This window comes from Musa acuminata, chromosome BXJ3-1, assembly GCF_036884655.1.
Source record: "Musa acuminata AAA Group cultivar baxijiao chromosome BXJ3-1, Cavendish_Baxijiao_AAA, whole genome shotgun sequence".
NCBI classification, from domain to species: Eukaryota; Viridiplantae; Streptophyta; class Magnoliopsida; order Zingiberales; family Musaceae; genus Musa; species Musa acuminata.
In genome coordinates, this window is record NC_088349.1 from 12527204 (window position 1) to 12542387 (window position 15184).

The 15184-nt window shown below is 38.6% G+C and overlaps 2 protein-coding genes across 4 annotated transcripts; both read right to left on the bottom strand.

Annotated features, from left to right (window-relative positions):
- Positions 1–292: 292 nt before the first annotated feature.
- LOC135628333 (uncharacterized) lies at positions 293–4581 on the bottom strand. 3 transcript variants are annotated; one of them, XR_010492820.1, is made up of 5 exons: positions 3715–4581; positions 3176–3412; positions 2867–3085; positions 957–1097; positions 295–691 (listed from the first exon to the last, which is right to left on the bottom strand). XR_010492820.1 is itself a non-coding variant. In XM_065134944.1 (4 exons), the coding sequence occupies exons 2-4, from the start codon at positions 3269–3271 to the stop codon at positions 1068–1070; spliced, it is 345 nt and encodes a 114-aa protein (XP_064991016.1). In that variant the 5' UTR covers positions 3272–3412; positions 3715–4581; the 3' UTR covers positions 293–1067. The 3 variants fall into 3 exon arrangements, 2 of the variants coding, with proteins under 2 accessions (XP_064991016.1, XP_064991015.1); XM_065134944.1 differs by having other exon boundaries at positions 293–1097; XM_065134943.1 differs by lacking the exons at positions 295–691; positions 957–1097 and adding an exon at positions 1151–1754.
- Positions 4582–6643: 2062 nt separating this feature from the next.
- LOC103974650 (acyl transferase 4-like) lies at positions 6644–8326 on the bottom strand. Its single transcript, XM_065134955.1, has 2 exons — positions 7858–8326; positions 6644–7757 (listed from the first exon to the last, which is right to left on the bottom strand). Exons 1-2 carry the CDS (start codon positions 8269–8271, stop codon positions 6918–6920), a joined length of 1254 nt encoding a protein of 417 aa, XP_064991027.1. The 5' UTR covers positions 8272–8326; the 3' UTR covers positions 6644–6917.
- Between the last annotated feature and the right edge of the window lie 6858 nt (positions 8327–15184).

Consider the following 15184-nt stretch of genomic DNA (forward strand, 5'->3'; position numbering starts at 1 on the left):
TTTTCATTCCGTCAAAAACCGATTTTACTATATAGACACTTATAACCTCCCCCTCTATACCGTGCGGTAATGATTCCTCTGGCACTACGACGATGCTGTCCATAGATCAAATTATTTCATGGATTGGATTTCACTTGACTGTTTACGGCATGAAAGCCCTACACAATGATTGTAATACTGGAATCATAAATGGCTAACTGTAACCCATAAATCATAAAGATGGCCTAAGCAGTAATTGTAGGTAGGTGGACAACTAATTACTTCATGAAATCAGGTAGTACAAAACATAGGAATCAGAAAGATTCTTGTTTCTGTAAGCTCAGAGTGAGCTTACAAGTTCAGAACACTTGGAACAGAGTGGCATTGCTTGGATGCATTATAAACAATCAAACATAATGTATACGCACAAGTTTGGAGAGGAATATTTGTTTGATGATAAGATCATTCATGATCAAGCTAGATAATACACGGGCAAAAATTAAAAAGAACAGGTCATGATTGAATTGAGCTTGAGATATGTTATCATGTTCTTGATGCCTGTTAGCGGTCTATCTTGCAGCTCTGAAAGTAACTTCAGTGCATTCGTTGATACTGAGAACACAAGTACTTTTTGTGGTCAACGTCTTTTCTCAGTAAATTACAGTGGTCTTCATCAGATTCAATACATGGACATAATACCCACCACAAAATCCTGCACATGTTAGCAAAGGCAATAAGGAAGATTATACAAATGTGTGTAAAAATCATATAAATAAGGAGGTGATTGAATTATGGAAATACTGTCATCCTTTTGATACAAACGGCATTAAAAGGAGACACGGCAAGATGATTAAGAAAACAAGGGATAGAAGGAAGTGTAGATGGGATCAAGTCTCATCATCTTTTCTCTCTATCTGATGGAACAAAAGTACTTCATGTTCATGATCATAACTGGTGAATTTGTTTGTATCACTCACAAGACCATCCTCATAGAGAATACTGCCATCGTCATTCATCCGTCCTTTTCTTTCATACAGAGATCATCTCTGCTGCTGATGTTTACATCCTTCTCAAGAATCAGTGCAACCTCAACAGTTCAGTTGACTTGGTTGTGTTTCCTATATTGGATCAGAACAAGAAAAAAAATCAATACTTTGATTTGTAAACATGTGAACACTTAGTTCTTATAACAAAATAACATATGGAGACAAAGAAAGAGCTTGTGGATGAAGAAATTTGTTGGCATATGATGAACCGAAAGACATGATTTCTTTCTTCTTCTTTTCTTGTTGATATTGCAAGTTTTGGTTAATAATACACTGAGATACCTAATTGTCTCATATTATGCTGCAAAGAGAGCTATTTATGTATGATCAGTGTCATGTACCTGTGAAAGACTTGATGAGAAAAGCAAAAAACTAACTCTATTTTTCTAAGATGATGGTCATGTATGCTATTTATTGCATGTAGTTGTGTGCCAACCGCAGTAATGAAAACAACAACCTGATACCAATGCTCAATAGTGAGATGATAATGTTGTGTTCATGCATGACCTACACAATCTTTGTACTTAGCATTCATATCAAAATTTTCCGGAGGCATCATATGCTTCTTTGTACTCAAATTCAATTTCCCCATGAATATCGTCAAGTTCCTTTCCATTGGCATCACAAGCATCAATTTCTCGCTTTCGGTTGATTGTCTCAAACATCTTAGATGCAGCAGCTTGTCCTGCTGCCAATGCTTTCATGCATGGTGCTATTTGGCCTAATGAGCTGGAGAATTGGATCAAGATAATTAAGTTTAAAAATGTTAAGTATAGGCCATGATTATATAAATATGGAAAAGTATTAAAGTTCCTTACATTTGTAATGAGTTCTTGATGTTTGTAAATGCAGCAGAATGAAAAGGTGAATCAAGCAATTGAACAAAGTTGCAACTTCTATTAATTTTCAAAACCTTTCTTTTTCTTTTTCTCTTCATTCAAGAAACTTCACAATCTTATTGATATCTGGAATAAGTGAATACTATGTTTACATACAAATCCCTTAATTAGAGTCTACTTCAGAGTTCTGATGTCAGTTCTTCATTCTTATTTCTGAGATGTATCAGAATATTCACATTTCCATTCATGTTAATTTACAGGCCAAGAATCAATTCCAGGGATACTATTTTCCTAAAATAATGAAATTTATGTTAGAGCATATTATTTTTGCTGTTTCTATCTGATAAAGCTCATATTTATATTGCTTGTTCATTCCCGGACAAACAAAACAAAGATTTCAGTCAATGTAGCAGAAATTACAAAATCTTTCATTTAATTTGTAACTAAATATAAAATTAAACAGGTCTACCATTAGTTATCAGTTAATCATACTAAAAGACAGATGCTATATCTATTTAAATTACACGAAGTCTACATTTCCGTGAAGAGATCTCAGAATTTGTAAATTGTTAGAATCAGATTACGAATTACCTAGACATACTCATATCTGCATATTTACTTGTATTAGGAAATCAATAATTTTTTGTAGAATTTTGTGCTATTTTTTCATATATCAGGAAAGGAATATTCATTTTTATCATGATTTTTTCATGTTACTGTGTTGCAGTTTTCATAAATTCTTGTGTGTGTTGCATGGTTATAAATTGGGATCTACAGAGAAACTAGTATATTGAAAGACATAGTTCACACAAAGAAAAAACAGGAAACTTTCATGGCGGCGGCATTTTTAGACTAGTGCATAGAAGCATTACCATATTTCACCATGCCATGAGAGCTTGCTACTATCCAAGTCAAAAATAAAAAGGATATATCCAACTATATCCCAAAATATGAGAACACTAATTATTCATCATTAAATTATAAACCATAAAAGCAACTTACAAGGAGCCAGTGAGGATTGCAAATATCACATTGACGACCTTGCCACCATTGTAACCTTTTAGCAATATCAACTCTGCTCCGTGCCATATTCACAATGAATACCCAGCGAACATGAAAAGCATGACTGTGCCGAGACTTATTCCTTTTAGCAATGTATGCATTTACCAAAGACTTATCATATTTCTTTACTGCTCGCCTTTCCCCGGTAAAAGATGCAACCTGAATAAGGTCAGACTTGATAAGAGTAACGTTTTCAGGCATAATACTGTTCTTTCATGCTTCCACATCTGTGATAAGAGCAAAACTTACTGTCCTAATTGACCCAATTGTCTGCTCGACGGTCGCTGCAGCTTCTCCATAAGCTGCTTGTCCCAATGATGCCATCCTGGCCACAATAATGGCCATGACTCCTCCAGCAACCACCAAGGGAGGGATGGCGCACAGCAATGACAAGGGTGAGAAGCCACCCTTGGACAAATGCAACTACGAACCCTTCAAAGATACCACGCCTGCTCCAACTACTAGGTAGACAAATTCCAAGGCTACCTGAGTGTGATTAAATCATCAATCACTTAACAGTTCTAAGGAGGTAGAATTCATGACCGTTTACTCTCTTTTTTGTTCAAAAACACAGAAAAGAAATATCTAGCAAGAAGTGGAAAAAGGTGCAAAGCATTTTGTCAAACGAGAAGTAGGCATCATGGAAGAATCCCAATGATTACTTTTAGTTAATACTGATAAACCATCAAAAGTACTCTTCTGAACTTCCAATATGGTCACAATTCTCAAGTTCATGATTGAAGAACCAATATTAACTTAAGCTCAGAGTATGATGATGAAGAACTTACCGTGGAAACTCTACGAAGCACATCGTGTGTGTCCGAAGCTCCTCCAAAGGACTGGATCAAATCCCCGAACAGAACGGTCATGAGTGGCAGAGCAAGCCCATTCCCCAGCGCACCAAGTGATCCCACGACCATCAGAATCACATCCGTGGAGTCTGCAAACGAGAACAGACGGTAGAATGGGACAGGAAATTTGGTCTCATCTTGATTCTTGTTCTTCCCACGGGCTTCCAACTCCCGCTTATCAGAAGAACTCGCAACTGGCTCATGTGACGCAGAGTTGCTCGATGATGCACTCATCTCTTATTCCACCGGACAAGACAGAGAACAGTCTCTTAAATGAAATCAAACAATAGCGCAGTTCTACGGGAAAGGTGATGATGTACAAGACTTGATAGATTTCGCAAGAAAAAACACGCTTTGGCTCAGCAGAGACTCAAAAGGTGGCTGCGTGATGAACACCGAGGCAAATCAAATCCAGACAAAGAATGATGCTGGGAGAACAACCATATGTATGTAAAGCAGTCACACACAGGCAATCAGATACTGAACAAACCTAAGCAGGAAACCCATGACTGCTTTACAGCAAAAGCTAGAATACGTGAATCTCATCACAGTACGAAGCAGAAAGGTCAGAGTAATCTTGTCAGGCCAAGCTGCTTATGTTATTTGCCTTTGGAATCCAAGCTTGATATCCAAACACAGCCGAATCTTTTCAACTCGTGGTCGACAGGATTCACTGCGATTGGACGGAGATTTGCTCGGGTGGATTGTGCTTGGGGATGACGATTAGCAGGTTGGATTGTTTCTTGCCTTCGTAGGTTTCCCACTCCTCGGTTCACGTTGGACGCACGTCTTCCCCACAAAGGCTCATCGTTTCGTTGGTTGGTTGGGCAGCTCACACTGATGACTTGACCAAATCCTCCCACTGATGACTTGACCACTTTATCCTGAGATTGTTTCTAATTTTCTTTATTTTATAGTTTGTTTATTGCCCACTAATTTTTCATTCTAAAAAAAATTATAAATGTCTTGACAAATTGAAGCAAAGAGAAATTTATGATGATAAAATACGATTACATTTATTTTTATTGTTATACTTTGGTTTAAATACTTGTATGTTCTTATCTTATTAACATTTATATATCAGTAAAAAATGGTGAGAGGATAGGCATCGTTACAAATATATTCTTTGCGACATAAGATATTATGATTTGATTCAAAAATAATCCTTTTAAATATTGATCTTTTCAAAATTTTATCTCTATTGATAAAAGATATCAAAAGAGTATTGGCAAAATTATTCATTCATTTTTTCCATTTATGAAATAAGAGAAAATACTTAATAAAAAATATTTAATTTAAGAAATTTCTTCGATGGTTATAGGATAATAATCACATTTCAAATGCCTATTTAAGATTAAGTACTGGGTTTATTAAAATGAGTAATGAAGATATATGATAAACACAAAATAATATTGTAAAGAAATGTTAAGTGTCAAAATATAAATAACCATAGGAAAGATTGGTTCTATATATATACCCATAAAATAAAGTGGTTTGCATATATTTTTCTACGTAAATTTAAGTTTAGAATATATATATATATATATATATATATATATATATCATTCTCAAATAACATAAGAAACTTTCCCATACATCTATCCACTTGACGCATATCAGCTCAAGCCGTATGCTCTCCACTGCCAAGCTCTTCCAAGAAACAAGCAGTTTGGTCCGGTGGTGTGTGAGTTGGAGCGCACAAGGCTCACTTTCCATCGCGCAGGTGCTCCCCATTTCATCCTTCTCTACTGGTCTCACTATGAAATGAAATGTATGCATGCATGAAGTTGCAGAAGAAACCAGCAGTCAAGCGATTAACACAAGGAGGAACAGTTTCTCTTCATGATGAAATCAGAGATCCACATGCTCAGCTTTCATGTCTGTGATCGTAGCAAAAGATATCATTTGGACAGAAATGTTTCTGATGCTTGTCGAGTGTTATCCTAGTGGAAGAAGAACAAAGCATTGTTTTTGGGCCATTCATCGGTTCCACTTTCTAAAGCCACCGATGCAACATAATTCTTGATGGAGCTCGGTGACTCATCCAACATTAAAGCCGCAGTATGTTGGTTGGTGCCCACATCGGTGCTAACTTTTCTCCTTGTTAATATTGGTTGGTGAGAGGATGAAAGATGAAGATGATGGAAATATTAAACATGTTATAGAATCATATATATAACCACTAGTAGAATCCAAGCAGTTGGAGAAATAGGAGTTAATGAATGCTATCATTATTCTTCCTCATAAATCCATTCATGATATTTTAAGTCGACATCTTTTTTTGGTTTTTTGATTTGTTTTCGGCTGAGAATAATATTTATTCTTCTTTAATAGTTAAGATATGTAGCTGCTCATCCTCATATCGGATGTCATTTTGCTTCCCACATTAATAATATTGTTAGATCAGACTCGATGCTCTATCGAAATTATACGTTTCTAATTCTTTATGTTCATCTCCATACCATCAACTAAATCTGTGACCATCATGCTTTGACTAATTTTTGGATAGGATTTTGGGTTATTCTACACAGGTCAACCACGTAAATGTCGAAGGTTTATGTTGACTTCAAAGGTGGGAAAACGCATGCCGACTCTTTCGAGCTGGTGCGATTTGATCTTTCCGAAGCGGGAACGAAAGAGCACCGCGAGTTTCTTTTGGTCTTCAACGTCAAAACCCTCGCCAAGGCACAACAGCTGTGAGTCATCTTTGCTCCGGTGGCTAAGTGGAGACTTGTGTTAGAGGCGATTGAGAACCGACAAAGGGCGCGCTTATAGTCTTGGAAGGTGCAGCCAACGAGAAGCATCTGTTGGTGATGGAGTCGAAACAGAAACCGGAAGATCACGCAAGGAAGTTTTTGGATCAGAGTTCATCCCTTCATCGTCTTTCTAAAGCTTGCATTAATTTGTTTGTCCTTATGCCTTCGTTACAGCAATAGACAAAGATCGAATCTACACTTTGTAGAACAACCTGATCAGTATCATCTTTTGTTGTTCATGGACATACAAATAAACAAGTTACAGAGATAGAACAGAGACTTCGCTCTTGTTCTGATGACAAGCATGCATGAAACGTTTGGACTCGGACATTATTATAGGACTCTTTGAAGGATACGAAGAACTACACTTACACTGCTGCTGGTTCAGGCTAAGTCCTTCATCTCTTCCAGGAACGCCTGCATGTGCTCCTTCTCGACGCACTGCGTCATCACCCGTGTCCCCTTTTGCGGCGCCGGCGGTGCCCCGATGATGCCGACCGCCATGATATCCAAGTACGCGAACGGTATAACGTGGAGGGGCTTGCCCCAGCCGTAGTCTACGTCGAGGAAGCCCAGCCGGGTCCAGTCCGACACGAACAGCGAGTCGTACGTGAAGCTGAGCTCGTAGGGGTCGTCTTTGAAGTCCCCGGCGGCCCACTTGGCGAACTCGTCCGGCAGCCTCGCCTTCGCGTCCCTGATGATGTTGATGACGTCGATGAGCTCGGCCGAGGCGACCTTGCCGCTTGAGGCGGTGGCAGTCACCGGGTAGAAGCAGTTGCCGTAGTAGCCACCCTCGGGGGGCAGGACCTGGAGCAACAGGTGGCGGGTGTTGGCGAAGAAGCACACGCGCACGTCGACGCCGGGGTCCAGGTCGATGGCGCGCGTGCGGGACTGCCACAGGTTGGCGATTGCGACGTCGAAGGTGGAGCAGCGCTGGCCAGTGAGCTCCAGGTGCCGGGACTTCACGTGATTGATGTGGTCAGGGGATAGATCGACGGTGGCGTGGAGCAGCTTGAAGGAAGGGAACACGGGCGGGCCACCGGTGGGCAGCTTAGGTGGGTTGGGTATGACCTCCCGGGACCATGCAGGCTCCACGGTGGGATTCGGCAGGCCGCGGGCGATCTCGGCGACGGCGTTGATGAACTGGGCGGCGCCGAGGCCGTCGGCGATGGTGTGGACGGACATGAGGCCGACCACAAATCCACCGCCCCCGAACTCTGTCACCTGAGAAAGCAGAGGAGTGAAGTCTTGTTGTCGTAAGAGGTCGATCAGATGAGCGTAACCATTCGTTTTCACTCACTGATCAGCAAACCTAACACGCTACCTGCATCATGAGAGGGAGGTCGAGGGGGTTCAGTTCCGGGCTGGGCTTGGGCAGGAGCGCGTCCTCAGGGATCATGAGCGGGAGGTCGAGGTACTTCACGTCCTCCAAGCTGCAGTCCGTCTTGGCCTCGACGAACCAAACGCCCTCGCCAGTGCAAGCGACACGAACCTCGCCGCCGCCGTCGGGATCTTCCACGAACCGCCCGGCAAAGGGGTAGTACTTCACCAGCGCCTTCGACAGTGCTTCCCCGATGACCCTGGCCGGCTCCCGGCCGTGCCTGAACACGTGGAGCGACCGCACCATATGCCTGAGGCCGGGCACCCGGTCGATGACGGAGAGGCCGAGCGAGCCTCTCGGCGTCGCCTCGCATGGAGCGATGAAGGACTGGCTTGTTCTGGTCACAGCGAAGCTCATAGCTGCAGCTATGGACAGAGGACTCTTGTCGATGTGCCGTCTGAGTAGTTGCAGCACATGTGAGGTCCATATATAGTGGTTTGGTGCATGCAAGTTGACGGCCTCCATGATGCTGCCTTCGCTAAAGATTCCATGGGTTTCGTTATCCGTTGTAGGTATACGTAAGCATCGTTAGGACAATTGACTTTGTCAATAATTTGTAGAGCAAGTTCAGCAGTCTGTAGGTGAGTTGAAAGCTTGTGTTGTGTTTTGAAGTCCTTGTCAAAGGTGCCTAATCTTCTTCTCCAAGGCTTGTCTGTGCCTCATGATGCATCTCATGTCTGTGTGAGATCCATGTGACTTGTTCTAACTTCCAACTAAGCATATTTATGTTGCATATTGAATTACGTTTGCAAAGGATCAACCTTGATGCTTACTTGTGAAGAACAATGCTCTCTGCATTCACCACTCCCTCTTTTAATGCTATATCCTTTCGCCAACCTCAGTATCTTCTGGACCCAACTTGAAGTGATACAATGCAGCAGACGAAGACTTAAATGAGTGCTTATCAGATTGAGTTTCGCATTGTGATGTTCTGCCACAAGAAAGAGACTTGGTTTGAGATGAATCTGCCAGCTGCAGAGGTCATGTGAAAAGAATGAGATGACAATGAAGCCGTGTCCAAATTTTACTGTCTTTGTGGTCACAATCACAAAAAGAATCTTGGACTAGATTATGTGGTTCTAAGAGAAGATTAGATTCTTAACCATCAAATGACATGTAATTTAGTGTTTGAAGAGAACAAAATCTTTGTTGAACTCACAATTTGCTGTCGAAAGTACTTACCAGTAAATGAATCTCAATGAATGCCATACACAGTGATTGTAATGCTGGAATCATAAATGGCTAATTGTAACCCATAAATCATAAAGATGGCCTGAGCAGTAATTGTAGGTAGGTGGACAGCTAATTACTTCATGAAATCAGGTAGTCCAAAACATAGGAATCAGAATGATTCTTGTTCTGTAAGCTCAGAGTGAGCAGGTAAGTAATTATTGATCCTCACTTGCTAAAGTTGGGTATGATTAATGAGCGTGGATAAGCTGTGTGCCATACAGACAAATACAAGGCATAAAAGAATCACTCACCTGCTTTCTGTACTGAAACTTCCAAGCACAAAACACTTGGAACAGAGTGGCATTGCTGGGATGCATTATAGACAATGAAACATAATGTATAAGCACAAGTTTGGAGATGAATATTTGTTAGATGATAAGATCATTCATGATCAAGCTAGATAATTAAAAAGAACAGGTGATGATTGGATTGAGCTTCATGACATTGCAGAATAACCAGCTGCCAATCTGTGCTGGAGATATGTTACCATGTTCTTGACGCTTGTTAGCGTCCCATCTTGCAGCTCTGAAAGTGACTTCAGTGCATTTGTTGATACGTAGAACACAAGTATCAACAACTTCAATACATGGACATAATACCTTAGCAAAGGCAATAAGGAAGATTATACAGATGTGTGTAGAAATCATGTAAATAAGGAGGTGATTGAATAATGGAAATACTGCCATCCTTTTGATGCAACAGGCATTAAAAGGAGACACGGCAGGATGATTAAGTAAACAAGGGATAGAAGGAATTGTAAATGGGATCAAGTCTCTCTCTGATGGAAAAAAGTAGTTCATGTTCACGATCATAACTTGTGAATTTGTTCGTATCACTCACAAGATCATCCTCAGAGAGAATACTGTCATCATGATTCGTCCTTCCTTTTTCTTTCATACAGAGATCGTCTCTGCTGCTGATGTTTACATCCTTCTCAAGAATCAGTGCAACCTCAACAGTTCAGTTGACTTAATTGTGTTTTCTATATTGGATCAAAACAAGAAGAAAAATCAATACTTTGATTTGTAAACGTGTGAACACTTAGTTCTTAGAACAAAATAACATACGGAGACAAAGAAAGAGGTCGTGGATGAAGAAATTTGTTGGCATATGATGAACTGAAGGACATGGTTTCATTTTCTTTTGTTCATGCAGTAAGTTTTTGTTAATAATACTCTGAGATACCTAATTGTCTCATATTAAACTGCAAAGTGAGATATTTATCTAATATCAGCGTCATGTTCCTGTGAAAGACTTGATGAGAAAACAACAAAAACAACTCTGTTTTTCTAAGATCATGACCATGCAGGCTATTTATTGCTTGTAGTTGCGTGTCAACTGCAGCAATGAAAACAACAACGTGATACCAATGCTCAATAGTGAGATGATACTGTTGTGTTCATGCGTGACCCACACAATCTTTTTACTTAGCATTCATATCAGAATTTTCCATGTCATGTCTTTTGCAAGCTTCAAGTGGTAATTAGCTTCAACCATTTACTTCGATGGTTCAGAATGAACATTGCTGTAATGGAGATGAGACACTAAGAATATCCTAAGAATTCTATCGAAGAAATTGGCACAAATCATCAGAATTTCTATGGAGTTTCTGCGTGACATGCAATATAGAAGAAATTAAGGTGACGTTGTTGCATCTTCATCTCCATTTTATCATGACTTGTTCCTTCATTTACTATACTGTTAAGAACAATATTTATCAAACTGAGCATTCTCCAAAAACTACAAATTGAACACCACATATCTTCAGCTCTTAGTAGAGAGAGAGTTTGTCAAAGTCTTAACTTGAGTTTATCTATTTCCAGCTTTTGTGTCGTCTCCCTTCAGCTTATGCAGCTCGCAGTTCACCGTATCATCTACTAGTAGTAGTAATGGCATGCACCATTAAACTTACCAGCACTAGATGAATTAATCTACCTATTATACTGTAGAATTTTCTCCTTGTGGACAAGGCTTGACTATGTTGAAACTTTCTTCTAAGTTTGGATGATGCAGCACATCAAAACCTTCTTGTCCTTCAACTGAAACCTTACATGAATTTTTGTTTTGCTTTGTACAATCTTCAGGATAAAAGTTCTTCCCCTAATCAACAAGCATTATAATAACTTGTAAGAGTTTGCACCAGTGAACTAATACATTTACAAAAGGACAAAATTCATATCACAGATCTTGTTCTGGTAGATAAGGCTTGACAAAATTCACCAAAAGGACAAGTTTTAATGCTCTAAAAGAAACATAGGAAAGAAACTTCTTTGGCATTATAAATGCTTTCAATCTACAACAAACCACAATTTTGACTATACTGAAGCTACCTGGAGATCTAGATAATGAAACATATCAAATTTTAAATGCTTGTGCAGAAAAGTCACACCAGTCTCTTTTGCTTTACAGTATCTGCGGAAGAGAAGTGCTTCTCTAATCCAGTAGTATGAGAAGTTCATTCAGGATACCCCTATTTGTGCTATTTATTGCTTGTAGTTGCGTGTCAACTACACGAATTAGAGTACCAACCAAATAGTCCTATGGTAGCTAGTAAGATGAATTTTATCTCATGCCTTTTGCATAGTACAACAAAAGTTCCAAGTAGATAGTAGATAATTAAGAGTGTTCTCAGACTATTTTTTCTAGAGAATGGCATAAGTATTGCATCATCTGCTGCATCTGCTTTCTAGCAGAAGTTGGTTCGCTCATTTATCATAACTTCAAGAACAAAACATATAGCTGCATACTGAACTCAAACAAGAGCCACACTACATATCAGCAACACTTTTTAGAGTGACAGTTTGATTGAGTTCTCTACCAGATTCGAGTTATAGATTTGTGTAATCTATTCAGTTCGAGTGGCTTGTAAGCCATATTCAAACTTGATGCTGCAGTGTTTCAAACATGAACATGATCAAAAGATAGATTCATTATCTTCTTCTTCATCAACTATTCCGTAGAACTTGGAGTAATCTTTTCCTCTTTGACTGCAGGATCTTGCTATCAGTAATCGAGATGACAAATTACCACTTGAATAAAACTTCCTTGCTTCATCTGCAAGAATGTATAAATCATTCTTTTGTACACTTGAGCAATAGAATTTGCATTACGTAAAGCATTTCCAAGGATTATTACACTAGTCCTCCATCATGATCCATGTAAATAAAAAGACAGCAAGGTAAATAAAGGTTGGCATGGTGATTAATTATTTTCCGTAAATTGTTCTTGATTTAAGTAAGGATATTATTTTATACAGTACTCAATGGTGAAAAATATCTATGTAATCAATGACAGATAGTTAAATAATATATTACGAGCATGCTTTTTTTTTTTACGAAACACAAAAGGTTGATATTTCGACGTAATGCATTTGCATGCTCTAACAATAAAACAAGTAATGCATTTGTAGTCTCATATTTGATCAAAAAAATCATAAGATACGTCACATAGCACTTCAATTATTCATTAGTCAATATGTCATGCACTAAATGTTAGATGTAGATTGGGCAATTGGGCTTGTTCTTATCTTTCCCAAATTGGTAGGATAATCTGAAGGTTTTAGACTGATTGAGATAGAGACCAATGGAAGAAGAACATCCTTAGAGATATATTAACTGTATCCGAAGTCGTTCTCCATATTTATGTAGGCTTGATAAGATCTCTCATTTTTATTTTAGGGAGGTTAATCGCTGTGCTTATTGGTAGATAGAGCTTTGACAAAATTTACCCAAATACTTCAAATTACCCCGTTGACCAACAGTTGACCAATGTTGGTCACGGTCAACTTCTCTTCCTCTCTTCTCTAAGGTTGCTGTAACAAGCACAATGGCTGGCCGGCGATGGAGATCGGTGACCGGAGGTCACGTTGGAGAAGATGCAACGTTGGAGATGAGGATAAGGAACTTGGGTCAAATTTGGGCTGCAGATCTCTTATCACATCTTCCTTGCCTCGCTCTTTTTCTCACTGCTTTCTTATCTCTAACATGAACTCTATTTTTTTAAATCCTTCTTCGTTAATAATCTCATTATTAATTTGTATGAATTCTTGTGTTGATTTGTATGCATCATTGTATTTTCCCATCATCAAGAAAAAAAAACTATATATGAAGTCATTATTCCTTTAAGGCATCTTTCAATTGTTTAACCCATTTAACAACTTTCCAGTGAGCCCTTCTTGGGTTTGCCATGTATCGACTCACTATGTTGATAGCATAAGCAAGATTCAATTGCGTGTATATATCATGACATATATTATATTATGCATAAGGAATCTTTTTCATTTTTTTTCTGTTTCTTTCTCATCTTGGGACACAAGAACTCTTACAATCCAAAGTGTTTTGCCTGTGGAGTTCAAACGATCTTTAAAGGTAGTAGGCCAAATTATTTCATCACTTTCTTTATGTATGTTTCTTGAGATAGGTACAACTTCTTGGTAAATATATGCAATGAATCTTCATATCAAGAATTCTTTCTATTGCCTATAAATCATTCATTTTAAACTCTTGGTAAGTCTTCAGTAGATTCTTAAGTTTGTCTATTTCAGACTTATCTTTTGTAGCAACAAGCATATCATCAATTTATATTATTAAATATACTATTAAATTACTTTTTTTTTTCAGATATATGCAACTATCATAAAATGATTTATTATATCCATAACTAAGTATAAACTGATCAAATTATTTTTTCTATTGTCTTGGAGACCGTTTGAGGTAGTAGAGAGACTTTTTCAACAAAGATTCTTATTTCTTTTTTCCTTAAAGTCTTTTGGCTACTTCAATTAGATATTTTTTTTCTAAGTGTCCATTAAGAAAAGTTATCTTCACATCTAGTTGCTCTAACTTCAAATCAAATGTTATTACTACGATTAGCAGGACTCGAATAAATGTTTAATAATTTTTTAAAAACTATTTTCATCATGAATATCTATTATCTAGTTATATCTCTTTGCCAGCAAGACTCGCCCCTTCCTTGATCTTAATGATCTCCAATCAACTTATTGTTAAGTGGAGGCTTCACTAATTCTCAAGTATGATTCTTCACTACCAAGAGCCTCCTTGTATGAAGTTGGCTCTTTTGCACTATATAATTCCTCAACAACAACAAGTGCATAGGTGATGATATTCGCATACTTTGGGTTCATATGGTGTGCAATATGGTCGATCGAAGGTAATGTAGTAGGGGTGCTCCTCCTCAGTTGGTTGTGGTCCCTCCTTTTTTTTTTTCATCTTCAAAAGATGTAGAGGCAATGATAAGTTCTTAGTATGGAGGATGGTTTTAGAATCAAAACTCCTTGTTCAGTTGGTTCTGCATCTTTTGCAACCTCTTCTTAATCCTTCGATAGTAGCACCTATTCATAAAAAATAATATCCCTATATATTTCAATTTTATGATTCTATGGGCACCATACCTTAAAGCCTTTTACTCCTAAGGGATAACCTAAGAAAATACAACATCTTGACCAAGGTTCAGTTTACCATAGTTCACCCTTACATATACTTTACAACAAAAAAATTTAAAGAAGAAGCCTTCTCACTTTAAGCAAGGCTCCCTCTTCCTCACTCTCTCTTTCTTACTAGCCCACTAATCTATTGGTGACTATTATTTCTCTTCCCCACCCTCTCTATTACTACTTTACAACTCTTTATTTTTACTTCCTGCTTTGGGATTAGGCATTGCACCGAAGACGAAGACACGCGAATCGTCTCTACCGATCTCCTAGCATGACCTGCTCTGTAGTAGATCTACTCCACTTTATTGATCTAATCAGCCTCCTCTAGTGATTGACCTACTTCTTCGGTGATTATGCATCGCTGTTTAACTTGATTTAGCGAGTGTTCCTTCTACTCCTATACCAACACTTATTATCTAACATCTTCACCGTATTCTTGTTGCCTTCTCATCAACCGTCGAACTCACTAGCGCCTTGGATTATAGTGCTTGAGTCTTACACACAGAACTACAATTAGCATGTTATTCTCATTTAGTGAAATAATTTATGATGTTTATGCTTCATAAATATGATAAATGATATAAT